Here is a 22654-nt window from a genome sequence, read left to right on the forward strand (position 1 = left end):
GCAATCCTCTGGTTCGCAGGCCCGCACTCAATCCACTGAGCTACACCAGCCAGGGCTCCCTACACCATCTTTTACTGAAAAGTTCAACATGAGTTCTAACATGAGTTCTTCATGTAACTGCTCTGCCAATATGTCATTTAACTGCCTTTCTCTTGAGCATGAAAAGTGTCTTACCCCTAAAGCTTACCTGTTTTACTGTGCTTTGAATCCCATACTTGGCCACCTCCCTCAGAACTTTGATTTCACAATATTCCCCTTACTTTGTAGTCTATTCCATTTTATGGGTGCTTCCCTTAAACTGTAAGACCTAATATGCCCTTCTCATCATAGAACAAAGAACCATTGAGTCTTCTGGCCTTCGGAGGTGCCAACCATCATTCCTTTTTCCTTTCTAGTCATATTTCTCACTTGTACGTGGTATAGTCACAACTACTTCCTGCTTGTTCTCATTAATCCTTGGGCTATATGGATGTGCTTACCATGGTACCTTATACGTACTTGAATTAATTATGGAACTCTCGAAGATTGGGAACCTTTGACCTTTTTCTTTTCTGATTTCAGAAACTATTGCTTATTTTGAAAATTTTTCATATGCCCCTCTACCCTGCTCCTTCCTCCTATTTTGTACTGCTTTTTAGAGCTCTGTGATAGCTGGTCTAGGTCATTTTATCTCCAGTGCTTAGCACAGAGTCCGTGTAAAGTGGACACATAAGAAGTGTTTAATGAATGCCACCCTGACAACCTGGAGCATCTTTCATTACCTCAGTTCTAGGTGACCACAGCAGGATCTTAACTGAACTACTTACTCTCTGCCTCTTCTAATTCAATGTGTTGCAAATGAATTCTCTCGAAAACAGCTTTAACATGGCATTTGCTTGTTCAAAAATATATAGTGGCTTTCTATTGTGTTACTCTGGCTTGCATTTTATTGTCATCTATAATCTGGCCCCTCTCTGGTTGACTTATTTTCTAGGTTGTATGTTGGACCAGTCTGGTGTTTTCACTGAATCCCCACAAATCTTCTGCTCTTTCGCTCTTCTGTTTTTTCTTTTTATAATATTTTTTTCTTTTCTTTTCCAAATCTTACCCTTTTCTTCAGACTATTCTAATCCACTGTCCTTACTTTTGGGATAACCATTTCCTTACTTTTCTTTATTTTCTTCTTACCACCTATTAGTGCATTCCTAAGCAATGTACATTTTTCTGGTATTGAATGCATTTGAATATAACCATATTGTATCTTTGTATGCTTTTCTTCATTTGTTCAAAATTACATTTGTATCTGAGATTTATTCATGATGTTATGAATAATTGAAATGTATTCATGTTCATTTCTTTTTTTTTAAATATCATTGTATAAAAATACACCACAATTTTTCATTCTATAGTAGATGGATATTTAGGTTGTTTCTAGTCTTTGACTATTAGAAACAATGATCCTATTAACGTTCCTATACATTTAGTCTGGTGTACATGTGCATGAGTTTCTCTGGTACAGCTATAAAGTTGCTGGGTCTTAGTTATTTTATTGCTTGTCATAGCAGTTTTATTTATCATCAAGTTTACTAGGTAATGCCAAACTGTTTTCTAAGATAGCTGTAGAAATTTACACTCCTGCAACAGTGTTGCTTTATGCAGTTACATCGTTTGGTATTGCCAGCATTTTCATTTTTGCCAATTCAGTGGATACATGATGCTATCTTTTTGTAAAAGTTTTAGTGTGTATTTCCTTGATTACTAATGAGGTTGAGCTAGTTTGTGTATTTATTGAACATTTGAATACTCTTTTGTAAATTGCTTGTTTATATCTTTTGCCCTTCTTTTGTTTTTTTCCTTTGGATTTTGTCTTTTTAGTGTGAGTACTTTATATACATTTAGTGTATTAGTCATTTATTGATTATAAGTGTTGCACATATCTTCCTATTTGGTTTTTAGCCTTTTTGTGGAGTCTTTTCAAAACAGAGTTCTCAGTTTTAAAGCAATTTTTGTGTCTTTTTTTGATGGTTACTACTTTTGGAGTCTTCTTTAAGAAACATTTTATTACCCTGAGGTCATTAAGATATTCATCTGTATTATCATAAACTTGTAGTTGTGTCCTTTGTATTTGGTTTTATATTCTACCTGGGCTTGACAAGTGTATAATGTGAAATTGTAATTTTTTTCAGAATGAATTATTATGGGGTGACTTTCCTCACAAGTCCCCCCGTGTGCCACAGATGAGAGTAAACATGACTGAGGCATGATCTGCTTGGGGAGGAGAGGTGGCCAGTTTCCCAGAGGAAAAAGGCCATGAGTAGTGGCCAGTTTCTCAGGGGAGAAAGGCGTTGAGCCCCTTCCTTCAAGGGCTTTTATTGGGTTGTAATACACAGGAATACAGGGCAGAAAGGATCAAACAGTAGATAACATTTCAAAGAAATCTGAGGGCTTAGTCTGAGTCAGAGTCTATCAGAAGAGAGTTTTAGAGTTTCCTGCTCGAACCCTTAACATATGAATGAAAACACTCTTAGAGCAGATTTCACAGGTTTTATCAGGAAGTCTTTGTGATGCCAGATTTTGCTCTAGCAAGGAGCTGCACCCCTCCCCAACAGGTATTCAGGCTTAAGGGGATTAGAGCCAGGAAGTGCTTCTCCCAGGGGACATGGGGACTTGGGCTATGTCACATAGCCAGAGGGCACGGGTCTATTGCTTGCTCTTTGTTGCAGCCTCCTGAGTCCTTCCATGAAGGCCTCCTAAGTGGTCGGGTCTGGCTTAGGCTGCTTCCCGCTGTGAGAAGACTTACCCCTCATGGACTTCCAACCATGCTTTGGGGGCAGGTAGGAAACTGAGGAAGCATTTGCTACCAGAGACAAGCTTTGTCTTCTGAGGCTCGCCTTCCAAAGGTCATTGCTTGCTCTTCCTTAACAACAGGGGGTAGAGTTACAATTCCTGAAACCAGGCAGAGTGGTCCACAACAAGTTATTCTTGCTCCACTGGTCTGCTCTGACACTTAGGTAGTAGATTGTATGTCCTCATTTGTGGGGTTTTTCAAGGCTGTTTTGTTCTGTTGGTCTGGTTACACATCTTTTCACCAGTTGTAAATGATCTTCGTTCCTAGTAAGTCTTAGAATTTGGTAGATAACTCCTCCCACAGTTTAAAAGTGTCTTGGCTGCTCTTAGCTCTTTGAATTTCCATGTATATTTTTGAAAAACCCCTAAATCCTATTAGAATTTGATGGGGATGGCATTGAACCTGCACATCAGTTTGAGGGAAATGTGACATCTTTATAATATTGAGTTTCCAATCTGTGATTGTGGTGTACTCTCCTATTTAGTTGTTCTTTATATTGTACAGTGAAATTTTATAATTTTCTTTGTAACTTTCTTACATTTCTTTTATTAGATTTATTCTTAGGTATATAAGGATTTTGTATCCAGCTCTATAAACCTCACTAAACTTTTGTTAGTTCTAAAAATGTATCTGTGGATTCATTTTCTATATAGGCAACCATGTCGTCTAGAAGCCATGAATTTTTTTCTTCCTTTCCAAACTTTGTATCTATTTACTTTTTTGTCTTGCTCTATATGGTGTTACCTTGCATTACCGTGCAGATTAATATCATTTCTATTCAACATTATATTAATATTGACAGTCCTCATTTTGTTTATGATCTCAAAGCTTGATGGTTGCTGTAGGTGTTTTGGTCTGGGTTCTTTGAAAACGAAACTGAGACAAGGATGAAGAGTTGACACTTTACCTGGGAATATAATTCCAGGGCATCAAAAGAGAAAGGGGAAGTGAGGCAGAAAAGGAGGGGAAACAATAGAATGTGACAACTTATCTGTTTGGCCATTGCTTCCCAAAGAGCTGGAGAGAGATTGTTGGCAGGTGTGCTTGCTTGGCCACACGACATATCGTTTTATGGAGGAACAGTTCCTCAGTTCAGTAGATTGGAGTCTGGAAGAAGAAGAAATTTGAGGTCCGTCCATAAAGTATCCAACCATGTACTATGAAAAGTAGAGACATTTCTTGAAGAAGATACAAGATGCAGGAAACATTGTACATAGGACAGTGATGCCTCAGTCAGTCCCCTTCAAAGTAGGCACCTTGGGACTGTACACAGTTCTCCTAATCACTGTCAGCTGCATTGTCATATTTTTCTGAATTCTCACTGATGGTCTGAAATCTCTTCCCTTTCAAAGGTAATTTTAGTTTTGGGAAAAGCCAGAAGTCACAGGGCACCAAATCTTGGCTGTAGGGAAGCCGAGTCACCTGGGTGATTTGATGTTTTGCAAAAAAACTGCACTAGACTTGATGCGTGAACTGGTGTGTTGTTGTGCCAGTCACCAGTTGCCCGTAGCTGTGGCCTCAAGCTTAACACAAAATTTGGTGCAGATTCTTTGCTCTATTCATTCAGTCATTTTGAATGTGACGACCACACAGTACACAATGCTAACTCAATGGTGTCTACTATCCCCACTGACTAGTACAGTGAAGTCATCATTGTTTATGCCTGTGCATTCCAGTCCATTCTCCTTGGCAGCCTGGTTACACTGATGTTGTTCAAACTGTTCTCATTATATTAACGATGATTGAACTTTTTCCTGACAAACCTCATGTATCTACCTGCATTTCTCTTGCATCTTGCTTTCCACTAGTCAATTCATTCTCCTCAGAGAGATAATTCTTCACTCTGGATTACATCATTGGGACCCTTTTTGCAACCATGCTAGTTGTCTCACTGCTTTTTCAGTGGCTTTTGAAAGGAGACTTTGGTTGCAGGTGATAGAAACTCAAATCAGATTAATTTGCACATAAAAATGTTGACTCACATAACTGAGTACATCTCGTCCAGAGATACCTATGGTATCAGCAGGCTCTTCTCTTCATGTCTTGAGTAGATTTTCCACTGAGTTACAATGAGAGTTGGCAGCCCCAGACTCAAATCCTGCCAGTTTAGTTCTGTGAGGAAAGATCCAGCAACTGAATTATTAGTCTGGCTTGGTTCACATGTTCTTCTTTGAACCAATCACTATGTTTAGGGATATAGGGGTCTTGGCAGGTCCTGGGTCCCATGGCCTACTCTGTGTTTTGGAGGGGAGATGTGATGGTGTCAACCCCACCCAGTCTCAGGGAGTGAGCTCCTTACCAGAAAGAAGGGGTTTCTAGACAAAAGAAGGAGAGTCACAACAAAACAAATGATGGTCTTTAAAATTAGTCATTTAAGTTGCTTAGCATCACTATAATTATTTAAATATACAGCTCTACAATCAGCTTTGCTACCTACTAAAATTTCAATGTAACTTGCGAAATACGAAGAAAGCCTGTGTAACCTGATGCCAGCTGTGCATCCAGTCTCTTTGTTAAGTTTGGCTCAGACCTGCATGTCAACTATAGCCCTTCCAAGGAGTTGTGCTTTTTTTTTTTTCCGCTTTCCTTTGCTGCTTCTGCATCTGCAGTCCTACTATCATGAGGCGTTTCTGATTTGACCTATGACACCAGAAAACTGAACTTCTTAATTCATATCAGTCATTGAATGATTTTCATAAATGTTGATGAGGAAGCTGTGATTGTTGTAAGTTGTTTCAGGGTGCAAAACTTTCTTAGTTACTCTGCCTCTCATCTTTTTCCTGTTGTTATAATTCTTACTCTGACTAATAAACAATTTCTTTTTCTTCCCCTTTTCTTCACAGAGTAGTTCCAGCTATACTCAGGCTCTTTTAAAAAAAATAACTTCAACTTTATTGAGTTATAATTTGCATACTATAAGATTAATTCAAGTACATAGTCAATGATTTTTAGTAAATTTATAGAGTTGTGAAACCATCACCCGGAATCCAATTTTACAGCATTTTTATCACTACCCAAAATACCTATGGAAGTTTATAGCTACCGCCTATTCGCACCCCAAGGTCCAGGCATATTTTCTGGACTAATATTTTCTCTCGCACTGTCTCTCTGTCTCTCTGCCTCTCCCTTCCTCCCTCCCTCCCTCCCTCTCTCCCTCTGTCTAGATTTGCCTTTTCTGAATATTTCACATAAATACAGCCATATAATATGTGGTCTTTTGTGTCTGGCTTCTTTTAATTTGTTCTTAAATTACAATTTATATTCAATATTTTTGTATTAGTTTCAGGTGTACAGCTTAGTGGTTAGATAATCAAGTACTTTACAAAGTGTTCCTCCTGATATTTTTAGTACCCAACTTGTACCATGCCTACTTACTATAATATTATTGACTATATTTCCTATCTGGTGCTTTACATCCCTCTGCCTTTTTTTTTTTTTTACTTAGCATAATGTTTTTGTGATCCATCCATGTTGTAGCGTGTATCAGCACTTCATTCTTTTTTATGACTATAATATTTCATTGTGTATAGATATATATATCATATTTAGCTTATTCATCCATTAGCTGATAGACATTTAGGTTATTTCTACCTTTGGCTATTGTGAATAGTGCTGCTGTGAACAGTCATGTACAGCTTTTGTTTGAACACCTGTTTTTAATTCTTATGGTTATATTCCTAGGAGTGGAATTGCTAGATCATCTGGTAATATTATGTTTCATTTTTTGAGGAACCGCCAAACTATTCCACAGTGACTTTGCCATTTTACATTTCCACCAGCAGTGTCGGAGGGTTCTAATTTCTCCAGATCCTCGCTGACACTTGTTATTGTCCTCTTTTTTATTATAGATATTCAAATGAGTGTAAAGTTGGCATTTATTTTTATTGTGGTTATTGATTTGCATTTCTCTAATGATTAGTGATATTTTTCTTGAGCTTAATGACCATTCACAGATCTCCTTTGTTGAGATATCTATTCAGATCATTTGCTCATTTCTCAGTTGGATTATTTATATTGTTTTGAGGTGTAAGAGTTTTTTATATATTCTGGACGCAAGTCCTTTTTTATATATATGATTTACAAATATTTGTTTCCTTTCTAGTTTGTTTTCGTGTTCTTAGTGGTGAATTTTTAAGCATATTTCTAATTTTATTGAAGTCCAATCAGTCAGTGTTCTTTTTTTAAGGATCATTAGTTTGGTATTGTAGCCAAGACTGCTTAATTCATGGTTGAGAAAATTTCCTTCTCTGATTTTTTTCTACAAGTTTTTATAGTTTTAGCTCTTACATTTAGGCTTATGATCCATTTTGCATTAATTTTTGTGCATGATGTGAGATAAGAGTCTAAGTTCATTTTTTGGTTGTTCCATTTATTTATGTGTTCATTGGTTGATTCTTTTTATTTTATTTATTTTTTTATTTTATTTTACTTATTTATCTTTAGAGGGGAAGGGAAGGAGAGAGGGAGAGAAATATCAACGTATGGTTGCCTCTCATATGCCCCCTGCTGGGAACTGGCCTGCAACCCAGGCATGTGCCCTGACTGGGAATCGAATGGCGATTCTCTGGTTTGCAGGCCTGCGCTCAATCCACTGAGCTACACCAGCCAGGGCCATTGGCTGATTCTTATGTTTGCCCTGACCTGGAATTTAACCCACAGCCTTGGCATATTGGGACGATGTTCTGTCTAACTGAACTACCTGGCCAGGGCCTAAGAGTTTATTTCTTGACACTAAGTGCTGTTTCATTGATCTATATGTCTGTCTTTACCACATCATTCTGATTATTGGTACTCTGTAGTATATTTTGAAATCTGGAAGTGTAAGTTGTCCAACTTCTAACTTTTCAAAATTGTTCTGCCTATTCTGGATTTTTTGCATTTCCATAAACATTTGAGGATCAATATCAATATAAATTTTGTTAGTTTTGAGTCTTTCAAATCTATGAACACAGACCATCTCTTCATTTAATAGATCATGTTTGATTTCTCTCAGCAAAGATTAAGTTTTGGGGGTATAAGTCTTGTACTTCTTTTGTTAAACCTATTTCTAAGTACAGGGTCTGGCAGAAGTCAGGCCTGCTTGAGTGTGTTGGTAGGGTAATGACATGGGTATAATGATTTAGAGTTTTAATTTGAACATTTTACCTAAAATGTCATATGTATTCTTGAGTATGATATTGTTATGTTACAGAATTACATGCTTATGATTTTGTAATTAAAAGGGGCATTATTTATGCCAGACCCTGTATTTTATTGTTTTTATGTTGACATGAATGGAATTAAAAAATAACTTTTGGTTTGTTCATTGCTAGTATATAGAAATATACACAAAGTTGATTTTTTGATATCGGGCTTGTATCTTCTGATCTTGCTGAATTCATTGGTTCTAGTAGCTTTTTTGGTGGATTTCTTAAGATTTTCTACATATAAGACCATGTTATCTGTGAGTAAAGATAGTTTTCTTTTAAACATTTTGTTTATTGTTTAGAGGAAGGGGAAGAGAGGGAGAAAGAGAGGGAGAGAAACACTGATGATATGAGAAGGAAACATTGATCTGTTGCCTCTTCTATGTGCCCTGACCAGGATGGACTCACAACTCAGGCGTGTGCTGTGACAGGGAATTGAACTCTCGATCTTTCACTTTGTGTGATTATGCTTAACCAACTGAGCTGTACTGGTCAGGACAGCAAAGATAGTTTTATTTCTTCTTTTCCAATCTGAATTCCTTATTTTAATTTCTCTTCTATTCTTCCTTTCTTCCTTTTCCTCTTGCACAGGCTAGAACCTGAAGTACACTGTTCAGTAGAAGTGGTGAGAGTAGACATTCTTGCTCTCTTCCCATTCTAAGAAGAAAGCAGTCAGACTTTCAGCATTAAGTATGCTGTTATTTGTAGACTGATGCTATAGAAAAGGGAAGGAGGTGACAAAGATTTGAGAAGTATTTAAGAGTTAGAATGAACATGACATAGCAATTAATTATATATAGTTCATACCAAAATATAATTTATACATTTGTGGGTAAGAAGATTCTGGCTTTACTTTTATGAAGGAGGGTGGAATTAAAGATAAATTTATCTCCTTTTGGGAGGATTGGCTTTTTCCAGTAGAGGTTCCCTCCTAAGTGTTCTTTTTTGTTGTTGTCAATTTCAGATTATTTTTTCTAAATGCTAAATTTTTAAATTCTTTTTCAGTATAGTTATAATTTAGTATGTTCCATGAAATTGGAGAGCAATATTTTCATCATGTTTTAGGTGAAGAAATTGAGATATAATGAAATGCTGTCGATCAGAGTGATGGAAACATCCAAGTCTCTTTATTTAATAGTGTCTTCTAAATCTTAAATGTTATCCCTAAATAGTGTCAGATGGGATATATGAGTCATCTGACATTTTTTTTTATTTTCCCCCAAAAGGAGCTATATCTTAAATGTTAAGTGTATTATATATAAGGACTATTTCTGTTCTTTTGTTTCACAAACCACACCATACATGTTTTTGTTTTCTTGGGCCTTCAGTGGTTACTGGTCCACTGAACCTAAATTCCTAAAGAATTTAACACAGGCTAGCGTATAAGTGGCACAAAGGCAGTGCCTCAGCTGGGAGTTTCAATTAGCCATCCATGAAAGGTAGGGGACTTTGTAACAGTGACAGTAGTTGTTATAGTGTTGCTATTGATATGTCAGTATACAAAGCAGACATTTTCCCTGTGTGTATTTAACTGATCTCAAAGACTTGGTTTTGAAGAATAGAGAGATTAGTGATGTGAACTATAGCTAGATCATTTACCTTTGGAAACTTGTTTCCGTAGAAAAGGGCCTTAGGAGCTTTAAGGATGTGAATTCAAACCCTGGCTCTATCTTTCAAAATAAACTTGGGAAAGTTACTTTAATTTTGAAGTTTATCTAAAAATACCTATTTTTTCTGCCCTGGCTGGTGTAGCTCAGTGGATTGAGCACTGGCCTGCGAACCACACGATCGATCACGGTTCGATCCACAGTCAGGGCACATGCCTGGGTTGCAGGCCAGTTCCCAGCAGGGGACTCACGAGAGGCAACCATACACTGATATTTCTCTCCCTCTCTCCTTCCCTTCCTCTCTAAAGATGAATAAATAAAATCTTTAAAAAAATAAAAATAAAAATACCTATTTTTTTCTGATTATAAAATAATATATAGTGCTGAAGAAAATATGGAAATATAAAAGGCCCAAAAGAGAGAATAAAACATTACTCATAATTTTTTATTTAGATGAAAACCTGCCCTAATGAAATTCACATTCCAGTGGTGATCTTTGCAAAAACTAGAACTAGCCTAAGTGTCTACCAATAGAGACTGACCAAATATGTTCATTGCTAGGAGTGGGACTCTTAAGTTCAGGTCTTAGTGTTATTCATTATTACCTTAACCTCTTGAAACTTCAGTATCCTGATGTAGTAGTGCCTACTTAATAAGGGTGTTTTGAAGATTAAGTAATTGAGGTGTAACATGTAAAATTTTGCACATTATCTGGCAGATTGTAAGTGCTTGGTAAATATTGCTAGAGTATTATTATTTTTATGTGCTGATGTGGAAAGAGTTTCAAGATGTATTAAGTGTAAGATGTAAGGTATCAAGAAAATGTTATTGTATGGTATCATATGTAGATATTAAAAAATAAGGGTTATACACACACATACACACACACAGTGATATATACACATCTTTTTCTTGAAGGATTCCTAAGAAAATATTAAGTGATTACATTTGGGGAATTGGACTGGGAATTTGAAGTAGTGGAAGTGGTAGTGAGATATATCTTTTTGTTTTTACCTCTCTGTGAAGTTTGAATTTTTTAATGTCATGCACATATTTCTTTTATTTATTTTTTAAAGATGCCTTCTTTATCAAGTGTTCCTTGTTTTCTTCATATTGAAAAACCGACTTATTCTGCTTCTCATAGTAACTTTGTTTGCATAATCGTAGAGCTTGAAAGTAGTTCTAGAACCGGTACTTTGCAGAGATGTTAGATATTAGAGACTCTTTTGAGGTACATGAACATTTTATATATCTTGTTTACAAATTGTTAATAAAGTTTCAGTGGTGACTTTTTATCTTACCAGTTAACACATGGGCTAATAATGATGTCGGCTATGCTGTTAGAGAAAAGGTTATATAAAGATAGGTTTACAAATAAAAAAATAAAGAAAAGGTTATACATTGAGAAATCTGTGGATGCAGATTCCTATCCCCCTCCCAGCAAATGTTTACCTATTTGACAGTAATAAAGAAGCATACATTCTTGTCCTTTTCCAATCAATTGGAAACCAACTATAGTTGTAAATAAGTTTATTGTAAAAAGCATTTGGAAATTTCATATATGACATAGTCTCTAAATTCATTCTTACTATTACATTTTTTCTCTTATACCTGTCTTTATTTCTCCTTCCCCCCAGGAAGCTCATATCACTTGTTCCGTTGTAGCATTCTTATTGAACTCTTTTTTGAGGGGAGGAACTATGAGTTTCTCTTTATTCCCGTTTGCCACTTTAGCTTTTTAAACCTTTTTTAAAGCACCTAGTGTGTCTTAGGCACTCTGATAAAGGATGCAAGGGTAAATGATAAATAAGGTGACGAACTGCTTTTAATTGCTTAGTTCCTTGCAAGAAATAGATTTCAAAAACAATTTGATAGATGCCATGATTTATTATTCACTTATCACAATGAGGTAGACAGGAGATACCTGACCAAGTTAAAGAATATGTAGGGCGGGGCAAAAGTAGGTTTGCAGTTGTGAGCACGTGGAACACAGTTTATTCTTATTTATTAATTATTGTGTTACTTTCCATACAAACAACTGTAAACCGACTTTCACCCCACCTTTTCTTAAATGGCAGGCATTAACCTGCTTTGAGACATTTATACAAAATAAGAGACGGTATAGCATACTCCAGTCAGAAGTGACGGTTCCTTGTCCGCAAAGTCCTCGAGGAGGTGCAGAGGTGCCCTGAAGAGGGAGAGTGTGCGAGAGGCCTGAGAAGCCAAATTCCTGAGACTCCACTGTGCCTTTTTCTTTTTCACCCAGTTTTATAATTGAGAGTAGCATCTCCAGTATTCCAGAAAAACTGACTTTGCAATTTATGTGCTTCTTTTTAAGAGAGTGTTTACACACTGGGTTTTCCTACTGTTGAAGTCAGCCTCTGTCAGTAGGGCCAGATTCATCTTACACCATAGTGGAAAGCAGTCTGGCCAGCCGGCTTTCTGTCTGAACTAGCTTCCTGGAAACGGCATTTCTTTCAATGTATGTGGATAAACACAGAGTGCTTTGAAAGCACAGAGGAGTGTCTAACCTAGAGAAACAAAATGGAAATAATCAGGCCGCACTTACAGAGACCATGATATAGTATTTGAAGGGTATTTGCCCCATCTGTATTTCATATTAATATTTCATTTTCTAGTTTTCCTCATTAAGGCAGAGTAATTATGATGGAAGAGTTTAAGCCAAACTACAGATATCATTTGTCTGTGTAAAGTATAAGGACATTTTCCTGCACACTATATTAATACTATGTTCACATATTAAAAAAATTCTTAATTATGTAATTGTGTTCATGTTACTCATTTTTCCCCAGAAATGTTTCTTTATAGCTGTTTTCTTCAAACCAGGATGCAGGAACCATTTGTTGCATTTAATTATATCTAAGTCTTATTTTCCTTTTTAAATAGACTTTTTCTTCAGTCTTGTCTTTTTTTTTAAAGATTTTATTTATCTTTAGAGGGGAAGGGAAGGAGAGAAGGAGAGAAGTATCAATGTATGGTTGCCTCGTGTGAGTCCTCCGCTGGGAACTGGCCTGCAACCCAGGCATGTGCCCTGACTGTGGATCGAACCGTGATCGATTGTGTGGTTCGCAGGCCAGTGCTCAATCCACTGAGCTACGCCAGCCAGAGCCAGTCTTGTCTTTTTTATGTTAAAGCTTAGCTTCCTTCCTTTCTTCTTTCCCTCCCTTCCTCTCTCCCTCCCCTGCCCCATCCCCATCCTTCCTTCCCCTCTCCTTCCCATTATTCTCACTCTCACGTTGATTTGTTGAAGAGACTTGACAAATAGAATGAACTGCCTTCTGGTTTTAGTCTGATTGTTTCCTTTGGTGTAAACTTGTTACATTGTTCTCTATATTTACTGTAAACTGGATCTTAGATTACAGTTTTGATTCAATTCAGGTTAACAATTTTTGACACAAATACTTAGGAGGTGATACAATGTCGCATTACTTTAATCAATTATTTTCTTCTTTTCCTTCCTTCCTTCCACCCTCCATCCATCCATCCTTCCCTCCCTTCCTGCTTTCCTTCCTCCCTTCCTGCTTTACTTCTCTTTATTTTTGATACCAATGGTGGGACTCTGATTCAACCCATCAATTACCAATCTTTGACTGGGATACTCACAGCATTAGGCTGTTTTTGTCCTTTTTCTTTTGGGGCTTTTTAGTTAGCCCCTTTTTTTCCTTGTCTTTGACATACTTCCTTACCTGGTATAGTCTGTGGTATATTTTCTTTCATTTCTTCCCTGACTTAATATCTTAGATATAAAGAGTGCCAGTTCCAAGAGATCTTGTTCTCGCATTTGATGTGTTACAGTGCATCTATTTCTTGTGACCTTAGAAGAGTAGCACAACTAAATTCTTTATTTTAGTCAAAATTCTCCTTATTCACCTTTGCTCAGGCTGACTGGAGATGAGAGAGGCCCAGGTTGACCTTGAGTCTCTCTGGAAATCGTGGTTGGATGGGGCATCTGCAAGTGAGAGGAGACTAGAGGAAATGTTAAATGCAATATAATTTTCCCCTGGGATATGCGTCCTTTTGGGGGTTATTTCCAACATCCTATGGTAAATGGCCTGGCCTTAGCAAGGGCTTTCTTTTGTGAAAACTGTAGTGCGTGTTGACATAGTGAGGGAACTGGTAGAAATGGAGAGAGCTGATAAGGAGATAAAGCAATCAAATATTGGGTCATGTTTTTCTATAAGGGGAAGAAGATATTCTCCTATAATTTGGGAGCATAAGTAATTATGAGATTTTTAACCTACTTTTCTTTTCACTTTGAGTTGATATTAATAGCTTATTAGAAGTAAAAAAGGCCCTGGCTGGCATAGCTCAGTGGATTGAGCGTGGGCCTGCGAACCAGACTATCGTGGTTCGATTCCCAGTCAGGGCACATGCCTGGGTTGCAGGCCGGTTCCCTGCAGGATAACTACCAGCAGGGGGTGCACAAAAGGCAACCATACATTGATGTTTCTCTCCCTCTCTCCTTCCCCTCTAAAGATAAATAAAATCTTTAAAAAAAAAAAAAAAAGAAGTAAAAAAGACTTCCTATTGCTTTACTACATGAGTTATCACTAGGTATAGCAAAAATTGTTATTGGAAAAAGTAATCTAAGATAAAGAATTTTAATTGTTATGAGGAACTGTATTTATTCATCACATTTCTTGCCTTGCATATTCTGGGCCATAAGATGGCTAAAAGATACTGTGTTTTATTTGGGAAAATTTTCCTCATTACCATTTAATGAAATCTTTTCATATTGAGGATCTCAATAAAAATGTATCCCTTGTGTAGGTTCCAGATATTATTGCTATTATAGTTCAGTTTGCAAATGGTTCTTATTTTCAATTATTACCAATTTTCTTTTTTGGGGGGAAATTATGTAATATAGAAATAAGACAGATTTGTAACATGGGGACACAAAAATTTCAATTATTACCAATTTTCTTTTTGGGGGGGAAATTATATAATATAGAAATAAGACAGATTTGTAACATGGGGACACAAAAGGTCCTTGGTCCTTTTGAAATAGTCATTTTGTTTAAGTTTCATTTCTTAACATCTTCTGAAATCTTGAAATCAGGGTATATCTTCCAATTAATTGGTAGTGTAATGGTTAATTGGCAGGGTTTTTCTTTTTGGCTGTACATGAAGTAATGGTACCTCTTAACAATTAGTGACATTCCTGAATTTGATGAAATATATGGCAGTTTACAATTTAGATTATCCGTGGCTCAGCTCCAAAGCACCGAAGTAGTGCTGGGGTTGGTAGATTGAGTTGGGTATTGAGTAATACTGAGGAAGACAGACATAGCAAGGAGATATGGAAGAAGAGAAATGGGAAAAAGATTACATCAAAAATCTGGATAATTTTTAGAAAATGAGATTGTTTAGACATTCAGCTGGAAATTCAAATGGAGGCCAAGATGTTCAAGGCTCTGAATTCAGACATCAGCTTCAAAACACTTCAGAACAAAAGTATGGTCAACCTCATCCAGAAACCACGCCATGAAGCCTGTTTCAGTTTATGTGTGGTGGAAATAGGAAAAAACTAGAGCTTATTTTTTCAAAAAGAGTGAAAGAACATAAGCCAAGTTTTAAAAATATATATTTATTTATTTTTAGAGAATGGCAAGGGAGGGAGAAAGAGGAGAGAAACCTCAGTGTGTGGTTACCTCTCATGTGCCCCCTACTGGAGATCTGGCCCGCAACCCAGGCATGTGCCCTGACTGGGAATCGATCCAGTGATCCTTTGGTTCATAGGCCGGTGCCCAATCCACTGAGCCACACCAGGCAGGGCAGAAGCCAAGTTTTATAAAATTAAGTGGCCAGTTCATTGATGACATAGGGTAGAGCTTAGGTATTGACATCAGGAAAATAATTGCACAAAATCTGTGAAGAGTAGTCTTTATTTTATATTTTTGAGTTATAGTTATTACTGGTTAGAAATATTACTAATGTGAGGAAGTTTTATATTTACTGGATGTGTAGGACTCACTGAATGTTTTGGTTTACAGTTTTGTAGACTCTAAGGAATATAGAGGTTAATGAACTATCAAGTCACTTAAATACCTAAAACACTTTTGTTTTAGAAATACTATTTAAGTAAATTTATTATACCAGTATGCCCCCAAGGGTCGACACCAGCTTGAAAATGTAGATCTTTTAAACTCTAATCCTGACTCAAATAAAGACCTGTCAAGTTATGTTATGCTAATGCCTTGGTGATTTACTTCGTTTGTCATTAAGGTCAGTAATACTATGTATTTCACAGGGCTAAACATTCATTCACCTGTTTTGAGTGCTATCTGCTAAATATTTTAGGGAAAACAAAGTAAATGAGACCATTGTATCTGTTTATATAGACCATACATGAATTATGGAAAAATAGCTATGAGGAAAATGAAAGTTAGGTTATGATAAATGTGCTAAGGGTTTTAAAGATGGGTGTATTCTTTTTAGTTGTAGTGAGTCAAGAAGTTTGTATGGAGGTCTTGGCATTTGAATTTTACACTTAAAACTAATTAAGAATTACATTTGTTGATGTAGGAGGGAAACGGCATTCTAGGAAGCGATTTATGTTCAATGACAGGATTTTGGGAAAGGATATGTGAGGAAGGCAATTAGGGTCAGATTATGGAAAGACGTTAATGCCAGAGTGTAAGGACATTTTTTATTAAATAGTAATAGGGAATAGTTTTCAGGTGCATGAATGAAGAGCTAGTAGTATTAGAAAGGAAAAATGTTTTTTTCTTTCTAATTCTTATCATGTATTAATTTGTTAGTATTTTCAAATTGATTTTATATCCTTAAAGTAATATTCATTTCATAGCTTCCAGCTCTATTATAAACCAAAGTATATTCCCTGAAATGCCATATACAAAAAAAACCCTTATGTAAGTTGGCTGTCAGTCTTTTACCCTACATCAGCGTTATAAAGATGTTCAACTGATATCTTAGGAATTTATTTTTGAATAAATTATAACGCTTTAGGAATTAATTCCTCAGCTTTCTTCCTGAGTTTTGTTGTTCTTCAAATGAATCTTTAGTATACTTACCTTCCTCCCACTTTAAACCTAGGTTGTTTTATTTTTAAAAATAGTAAGTATTTGCTTTCTTTGTTGTAGAACTGTGGCTGCTGAAGTTAGGAAGCAGATCTCTGGACAATACAGTGGCTCTCCCCAACTGCTCAAAAACCTCAACATTGTTGGCAATATATCCCACCATACCACAGTAAGTAGCTTACTTAACACACGGTGTGTTCCTGGTGTATTACTGACTCGTCCCTGACAAGTAGTGGAAAGAGAAGAGCCAGTGGGTTGGGTTGTACCACTAGTTTCGTAACCTTATTTAATGTTAGCTCACTTTTTCCTGAAACTTGAATTGGGGAAGAGAGTGAGGAGGTGTTATAGAAGTGTGGATTTCCTAGTCAGTTCTGAAACTACATCCAGGGTTTAATCAATGCTGGAATTTTAACTTTGTTTTTATGGCGTTAACTTGTTTGAGGGAATTGGACTAGTTTTCTTATAGAATTTCTTGCCTTTTGGATTTTATGTTTGCTTCCTATAGACTTATTTTTCTTATCTCTTGTACTTTATGTAACTGATTAGATCCTTTGCAATTTCTTCCTTCTAGTTTTGTTTTTCTACTTCTGTATTTCCTGGAGTGATTAGATTCTGTTCAATTTTTTTAAACAGCTTTATTGAGATTTAATTTACATACCATACAATTTACCCATTTAATTTACAATTCAGTGGATTTAATATATTTGTAGATGTGTACAACCATTGTTACAGTCAATTTAGAACATTTTTATCATCTCAAAAAGAAACCCTTTAGCTATCATTCTTTTACCCTCTTTCCCCCAACCCCAAACTACTAATTAAATACTAGAAGGTTGATGGCATATTGGAAAGGACTGAAAGAAATCTTAACAGTAATCGTGTCAGCCAAAATTCCCACACAGTTATTGCTGAAGTAAGACAAGTTCACACATTGCCTATGAGAGATTCTCGAGTGTTTCTTTTTTTTTATATAAAGTTTTTTAAAAAATATTTTATTTATTTATTTATCTTTAGAGGGGAAGGAGAGAGGGAGAGAAACATCAATGTATGGTTGCCTTTCGGGCATCCCCTGCTGGGAACTGGCCTGCAGGGAACCAGCCTGCAACCTAGACATGTGCCCTGACTGGGAATCGAACCACGATCCTATGGTTCACAGGCCTGTGCTCAATCCACTGAGCTACACCAGCCAGGGCTTTCAAGTGTTTCTCTACTGTTTCTCTTTGCCACCCTGTAGCCCTGCTTACTGCCCCATCATTCCTTCTCTCTTACAGAATAGTGTTGCAGGGTCCTTTCTTTTGTCAGTAAACACAGGCTTTCTTTGGAGTCTTGCAAAATGATTCATAGTTGTAAGCAGCTCATCACTACATCCCAAGACTAACCCAGGAAGCTGTCTCCCCGTGGGCATCAGAGAGAATGGAGAATGTATTTTTGCTACAGTTGTAGCAAAAATAAATTTTTTTCCTTGATGCAGGTCTAGCTAACTTTGCACCTAGAAAGCCCATGACCTTCTCTATGAGTTATGGAAACAAGATCATTTATCCTCTCTGTGATTTGGTGTTTTTAAGAGCATGTCATAGCTTCCTGTCTTACCCTAACACTCACTCTTGATATGGTTGGTCATTCTTTGAGGAAAGATTAATTTTGAATGTCTCCCACGGGGAGACAGCTCCCTGGGTTAGTCTTGGGATGTAGTGATGAGCCGCTTACAACTATGAATTATTTTGCAAGACTCCAAAGAAAGAGCCTGTATTTACTGACAAAAGGGAGGAGACTGCAACATTATTCTGTAAGGACTCCCAACTTTTTTGCATTATTTTCATTGAGCATTCATTTGTGATAATTTAAATCCTAAAAGGTATATTGCCCTGAAAATAATACCTGGGTGGAGAAGCACTGACTTAAGTTTTTGAAAAATGATCATTTAAAAGTATTTTATCTATCTGATGGTAAAATATACATAACACAAATTTACCATTTTATCCATTTCTAAATTTATAATTCAATGGCATTAAATATATTCACAATGTTGTGCAACTATCACCACTATCACCATTATCCATTGCCAGAAATTGTTTATTATTCCAGACTGAAACCCTATGCCCACTAGACAATAGTTACCTATTATTCTCTCCTCTCAATCCCTGGTAACCTCTAATTTCTATCTCTATGAATTCGTCTGTTTTATGTACCTTATATAAGTGGAATCATACAATGTTTGTTTTTTTTTGTATCTGGTTTATTTCACTCAGTGCAATGTCTTCAAGGTTCATCCATGTTGTAGTGTGTTAGAATTTCGTTACTTTTTAAGGCCGAATAATATGTCATTGTATGTATATGCCCCATTTTGTTTATCCATGCATTTGTGGATGGATTGTTTCCACCTTTTGGCTATGGGTGTTGATGTTGCTATGAACACAAGTGTGCAAAATCTATTTGAGTCTTCATTTCGATTTTGGGGGTATATATCTAGAAGTCGAATTGGTAGATCAAATGGTAATACCGTGTTTTGGGGTTTTTTTTTTTTAGAACACCAAACTATTTTCTACGGTAGCTGTACCATTTTACATTCCTACCAACAATGTACAAAGTTCCAGTTTCTCTATATTTTCTCCTATATTTTTTGTTTTCCATTTAAAAAAATAATAGTCATCATAATGGGTATGAAGTAGTATCTCATGTTTTTGATTTTGCATTTCCCTCATCCCAAAAGTTTTATGTTGTATTTTTATTTAGTTTAATGTATTTTAAAAATTTTACTTTTTAGACTTCTTCCAAATAATGATTCATTATTTGGAAGTGTGTTGTTTTGCATCCAAGTATTTGGAGATTTTCCTGTTATCTTTCTGTTCCTAATTTCTAGTTTGATTACATTATGATTAGAGAACATACTGTATAGTGTTATTTTATTTTTTAATTTGTTAAGGCTTGTTTTATAGGTCTGGATATGGTCCAGCTTACATATGCTTTTGTGGCTTTATTGTGAAAGTGTTTATTTTGTTGCCATTTGAGCAGACTGTTTTATGAATGTCAGTAAGATCCTGCTAGTTAATGGTGCTTTTGAGCTTTACCATATCCTTGTTGATGTTCTGTCTTTCAGTTGTTGAGAGATATGTTTTGACATCAAGTATAACTATAGATTTTTTCTTAGATTTCTCCCTTTCTGTCAGTTAATGTGTTCTTCACATACATTATAGCTCTGTTGTTTAGTAAACGCACATTTCAGATTGCTCTGTTTTCTCAGTGGATCGTACCTGCTGTCATCAGGTAATGTTCCTCTTCATGTAATGCTTTTTTTCCCCAGAAGTCTTCTTTATCCAAAATAATGTAGCCACTTCTGTTTTCTTTTGATTATGCATGCATGGTATATCGTTTTCCATCCTTTTGTTTTCAGCCTCTTAATATTGTCTCATTTGAAGTGAGTTTTTGTATGTCATACATGTGGATCGTGTTTTTAAATCCATTCTGCTAGTGTCTTACCTCTTTTTGTAGACTGTTTAAATATAATGTTATTCCTGTTCTGCTCGGGCTTTAATCACTGGTTTTCATTTTTGTTTGTTCTCTGTTTTTATTTTCCTTTTCTTCTTTTTCTTGTCTAAACCCTTCTTAATATTACATTTTGATTGATTTATACTGTTGTTCAGTGCATATCTCTGTATAGCCTTTGTAGTGTTTGCTGAAGATATTGAATTGTGTATAAATTGTCACATTGCCGATAGTCACATTTTACCCCTTTGAGTGAAGTGTAAAAGTTTATGAACCTTTTTGTCCCTCTTCCCTATAGGCATTGTGTTACACAGAGACCTTCTCTGACACCGCCACAGCAATAAGGGGAAGAGGTGCCTTGTTATGCTGAGTGGGAGTGTGTGTCCAGATTCCCTGTGTGGTTTCCAGTAACCCTGGGTGGGGGCTCATTACTTCACAATATGTATGCAGATCTCAGCTCCCCACTCTAACTTTTCTGAAACCAAGCTGGTTGGAGCGTTGGGATGCTTTTTTACAGCTCAGTGAGGGTGAAGTCTAGCTTCTCACTTGGGCTTTGCTGGTGTGGAAATGACTGAGACCAGAGTTTTTCATGTGATCTTTAGCTGGAGTAGAATGGTTATTACCTGAACATTTCTATTGCGGTAGGCTGCCTGTTTCTTGGACTTTTTGGCTGGGGAGAACAGGCTTTTGTTTTGTTCAGGCTTTTTTCCCCCTGTGCTCCTTGGTGTTTCTGGGCAGCGGGCTTCTTTAGCTCCAAGTCTGGAGTACGTAAGGCAAAAAGAAATTGTGCCATTCCTTGGTCTCCAGGTTGCTGCTAGCCTGCCTTTTTCTCTCTACCTTTCAGAATCTCTTACGTTTATTTCATATATAATGTCTCAGGTTTGTAGTTGTAATTAGTGGGAAGAATAGGGGAAAGAGTATATGTCTAGTCCTTTTTCCCACAAGTGAAAATACTCCCCTTAACATTTTAAAAAATATATTTTATTTATTTTTTAGCCCTGGATGGTGTGGCTTAATGGGTGGAATGGAACTCAGGCCTGTGAAGCAAAAGGTCACCAGTTAGATTCAGGTCAGGACACAGGTCTGTGTTGTGGGCCAGGCCCTCGGTTGGTGGTGAGTCGGAGGCAACTGATCCATGTATCTCACACATTGATGTTTCCTTCCCTCTCTTTCTCTGTTCCTCCCCTATTTACTTACTTAGTTATTTAAATTTTATGGTTATGAGAGGAAAACTCATGAATTTTAGAGCTTGAAGACCCAATTAAAAATTTTGCTCTTTTGTACATATTAAAAACCATAAATATGTAAATATTTAAATAAGCTTATTATCTCTAAGAAAACAATTTTGTTCTGTGATTTTTGTGGCTGTTTTATTTCCAGAAGTTTAACTTTTTGAGTATAAATGCTTTTATTTATAGAATTAAAATAGTAATTATCTCTACCTTATAGGGTTTAGAGAGAGTTAAATGAGCAAACATAATGATAATGATAATAGCTACTATCTTTTGAGTGTTTGTGAGGTGCTGGTCTTTCATTATTTAACTTAATATCTTTATAGTGTTGTTGCTTTACCTGTTACTAGTTGTTCAGTTCAAAGAAGCATAGATTAAAGGCTATGTTTTAGTCACACACACCTGCTGAGAGAGGCAGGTCTCAGTGTTTTTACCCAGTCAAGTGCCTTGAGAAATAACATGTTTTTATTTTCATTAATCCATATGCATACTTGTTACATAATCCTTCACAGTTTTACCTGAATATTTTTCTTTCTTGAGCCAGAAAAAAATTTGGGTGTCTTAATATTAAGTATATTTTCAACTTGTCCAAGAAATGCCCTGAATATTCTATTATTACTAATAGATACTTTAAATAGTGTCTTTGTACTAGTTTCTTTGACTACTGTGATAAAGTACCACAAACTGGGTGGCTTAAAACAAAAGCAATTTATTTTCTCACAGTGCTTAAGTCCAGAAGTCTGATACCAGCATCAGTGGGCTGAAATCAAGGTTTTGGCAAGGCCACACTGCCTTTGGAGCATCTGGGAGAGAATTAAGTTTCTTGCTTCTTCCACATTGTGGTGGCTGCTTGTAACTGCATCACTTCTGCATTTAAGGCCAGAATCTTCATCTCTCTCTTTGCTGTGTCTTCATACCGTTTTCTCCACTGTGTGGTCCCACTCTCCCTCTGTCTTCATATAAGGATATATATGATTGCATTTGACTCACTCAGATAGATCACATCTTTTATTTTTTATCTTAATTTTTTGCTGTCGTCCATGGATTGGTATATAGAGATCTTTTGGAGGTCCACTTTTCACCGTACCTTAGTCTGGTTATATATTTTTACTGGGATAATCAACAGTAGCAACAAATAAAATTAAGCCACTGTTTAGAAACTCAGCAAAATTCCAGAGATTTTTAAGGGAAAAAGAATTCTTCCAGTAAACATTCTGTCACTGTAAAGTATTATAAAACTGTTAATGATCGTTACTGG

The 22654-nt window shown here is 36.4% G+C and overlaps 1 protein-coding gene across 6 annotated transcripts in view; it reads left to right on the plus strand.

Annotated features, from left to right (window-relative positions):
• The window catches only part of DOCK7 (dedicator of cytokinesis 7), a 217597-nt gene that overhangs the window by 7278 nt on the left and 187665 nt on the right, over positions 1–22654 (plus strand). For all 6 annotated transcript variants that reach the window (XM_037043560.1, XM_037043513.1, XM_037043528.1 and 3 more), the window contains exon 2: positions 16745–16850. In XM_037043560.1, coding sequence (XP_036899455.1) covers positions 16745–16850 — 106 coding nt within the window. The remainder of the gene's footprint in view (positions 1–16744; positions 16851–22654) is intronic.

This window comes from Sturnira hondurensis, unplaced genomic scaffold, assembly GCF_014824575.4.
Source record: "Sturnira hondurensis isolate 20B ecotype Veracruz unplaced genomic scaffold, ASM1482457v3 Scaffold0000648, whole genome shotgun sequence".
Classification (NCBI taxonomy): Eukaryota; Metazoa; Chordata; class Mammalia; order Chiroptera; family Phyllostomidae; genus Sturnira; species Sturnira hondurensis.